Source organism: Hylobates moloch, unplaced genomic scaffold, assembly GCF_009828535.3.
Source record: "Hylobates moloch isolate HMO894 unplaced genomic scaffold, HMol_V3 SCAFFOLD_5, whole genome shotgun sequence".
NCBI classification, from domain to species: domain Eukaryota; kingdom Metazoa; phylum Chordata; class Mammalia; order Primates; family Hylobatidae; genus Hylobates; species Hylobates moloch.
In genome coordinates, this window is record NW_026652280.1 from 96,949,175 (window position 1) to 96,952,265 (window position 3,091).

General features: G+C 41.3%; 1 protein-coding gene across 1 annotated transcript; it reads right to left on the bottom strand.

Moving 5' to 3' along the window:
- Positions 1-2,149: 2,149 nt before the first annotated feature.
- LOC116468290 (olfactory receptor 10K1) lies at positions 2,150-3,091 on the bottom strand. The gene has a single exon (XM_032151905.2). It carries the CDS (start codon positions 3,089-3,091, stop codon positions 2,150-2,152), a length of 942 nt encoding a protein of 313 aa, XP_032007796.1.

Below are 3,091 nucleotides of genomic sequence, written 5' to 3' on the forward strand. Positions count from 1 at the left end.
GCTGCCCCATCTGGGAGGTCTACCACAGAGGCCAGAAGCAATGTGGGGGCTGGACGTCGTGGCTCACGCCTGTAGTCCCAGTACTCTGGGAGGCCGAGGCGGGTTGATCACTTGAGGCTAGGAGTTCGAGACCAGCCTGGCCAACATGGCGAAACATATGAAAAATACAACAGACAAACCAACCAACCAAGCGACGACAAAACAGGTCTACCCTGGAGTCATACTCTAATTTTTTCTATTTTCCTCCCTTTCTGATCCTTTATCCCACTTTCTTTTTCTTCCTCTTCCTTCTCCTTCTTCTTTGTCAAATAGAGTATTGAGTTATTATCATTGATCCATACAAAGTCCCTCTCTCATTTATTTTCTTTAATTCCCACCCCCCGTTTCTATTCCCCGTCTTCCCATGTGCAACCTTCCTAATATGTTTGATATGCATCTTTTTGTTTGTATGTATTTTTAGAAAATGTTTATTGTTTTGTGTGCAAAAAAAATTAATAAAAAACTTTAAAAAATTAGCAATATTTAAAACAGTAAAATATAATTAAATTTGTTATGGAACTGTGTGCTCTGTTCACATATCTGATTAGTCTTTTTAAAGTATCGTGGACAGTAGAAAGCCAGACTGTCTTAATTTCTTTAAGCCTCATTCTTCTCATATGTAAAATATTCTTTTTTTCTCTCTATTTTCCAGGATTTATTACAGTTGTATTATGATAATATGACTGTGTTTTGGTAAATAAATATAAGTAGAAGTGATGAATCACTCTGGTTCTGTGCCTGTTAGAGTCCTTGTTTCTCCTTTACCGCTTTCTTTTTTTTTTGTTTTTATTATTATTATTATACTTTAAGTTTTAGGGTACATGTGCACAATGTGCAGGTTTGTTACATATGTATACATGTGCCATGTTGGTGTGCTGCACCCATTAACTCATCATTTAGTATTAGATATATCTCCTAATGCTGTCCCTCCCCCCTCCCCCCACCCCACAACAGTCCCCGGAGTGTCATGTGTTCTCATTGTTCACCACCTATGATGAGAAATCGGTTTTTGTTTTTGTCCTTGCGATATTTACCAAAAGATGGTTTATTTCATCCATGTCCCTAGAAATTTTTATGGCTGCATAGTATTCCATGGTGTATATGTGCCACATTTTCTTAATCCAGTCTATCGTTGTTGGACATTTGGGTTGGTTCCAAGTCTTTGCTATTGTGAATAGTGCCACAATAAACATATGTGTGCATGTGTCTTTATAGCAGCATGATTTATAGTCCTTTGGGTATATACCCAGTAATGGGATGGCTGGGTCAAATGGCATTTCTAGTTCTAGATCCCTGAGGAATCGCCACACTGACTTCCACAATGGTTGAACTAGTTTACAGTCCCACCAACAGCGTAAAAGTGTTCCTATTTCTCCACATCCTCTCCAGCACCTGTTGTTTCCTGACTTTTTAATGATGGCCATTCTAACTGGTGTGAGATGGTATCTCATTGTGGTTTGGATTTGCATTTCTCTGATGGCCAGTGATGATGAGCATTTTTTCATGTGTTTTTTGGCCGCATAAATGTCTTCTTTTGAGAAGTGTCTGTTCATGTCCTTCGCCCACTTTTTGATGGAGTTGTTTTTTTCTTGTAAATTCGTTTGAGTTCATTGTAGATTCTGGATATTAGCCCTTTGTCAGATGAGTAGGTTGTGAAAATTTTCTCCCATTTTGTAGGTTGCCTGTTCACTCTGATGGCAGCAAATAAACTAGAAAATCTAGAAGAAATGGATCATTTCCTCGACAAATACACCCTCCCAAGACTAAACCAGGAAGAAGTTGAATCTCTGAATAGACCAATAACAGTCTCTGAAATTGTGGCAATAATCAATAGCTTACCAACCAAAAAGAGTCCAGGACCTCATGGATTCACAGCCGAATTCTACCAGAGGTACAAGGAGGAACTGGTACCATTCCTTCTGAAACTATTCCAATCGATAGAAAAAGAAGGAATCCTCCCTAACACATTTTATGAGGCCAGCATCATCCTGATGTCATATGTAAAATATTCTTATGTTACATTGGAGCTGGACAATTAAATGAAAAAAATGTATAAAACACACATTTTGCCTGGCATGTACTAGGCATTAGTAGTTTAAAAAATGGCTTTTTAATTAAGAGGATATAAAGTTTGGCCAATTGTTCTTTGTAGGGCTGATTTGAATTCCTTATTTCTCAGACTATAAATCATTGGATTGAACAATGGGGTAAGGATGGTATATGACACAGATATTAGGGTGTCTTGGCTTGAAGTGTAAATGGTCTTGGGCCTTAAGTAGATGAAAGAGGCACAACCATAGTGAACGGTTACCACAATGAGATGGGAGGCACAGGTGGAGAAGGTCTTGTATCTTCCAACGGAGGAAGGGATTTTTAGAATGGCAGAGATGATGCGGATGTAGGAGACTAGGATAAGTAGCAGAGGAATGACCAAGGCAAATACACCAAGCATGAATATGACCAGCTGACTGAAGCCGGAGTGCTGAGATGCCAGTTTAAGGACAGGGGAGATGTCACAGAAGAAGTGATGGAGCTGGTTGGAGGAGTGGAAGGGCAGATGAAATACTAAGGAGGTGGTGACCAGGGAGACAGTGAAGCCACAGGCACAGGCAGCAGCCACTAGTCCCATACACACCCCATGTCCCATGAGCACTGAGTAGCGCAGTGGGTTACAGATGGCCATGTAGCGATCATAGCCCATGGCTGCCAGCAGGAAGGAGTGAGAGCAGCCAAGGAAGAGGAAGGAAAACATTTGGATGGCACAGCCCAGGAAAGAAATGGTCTTCTTCTGGGACAGCAGGTCAACCAGCATCTTGGGTACAATGACGAAGGTGTAGCAAGTCTCAGAGCAAGAGAGGATGGCAAGGAAGAAGTACATGGGAGTATGAAGGGCTCTGTCCAGCACAATGGTGGAAATGATGATTGCATTGGTGCCCAGTGTGAACAGGTAGAGGAGCAGGAAGATAACAAAGAACAGCTGCTGCAGCCTGGCCAGGGATGAGAAGCCGAGGAAGATGAACTCTCTCACCACAGTCTCATTGATCCGCTCCAT

What these genes read in the sequence shown, in the direction of transcription:
- LOC116468290 (XM_032151905.2), bottom strand. Translation starts at nt 3,091, where the DNA reads ATGGAGCGGATCAATGAGACTGTGGTGAGAGAGTTCATCTTCCTCGGC.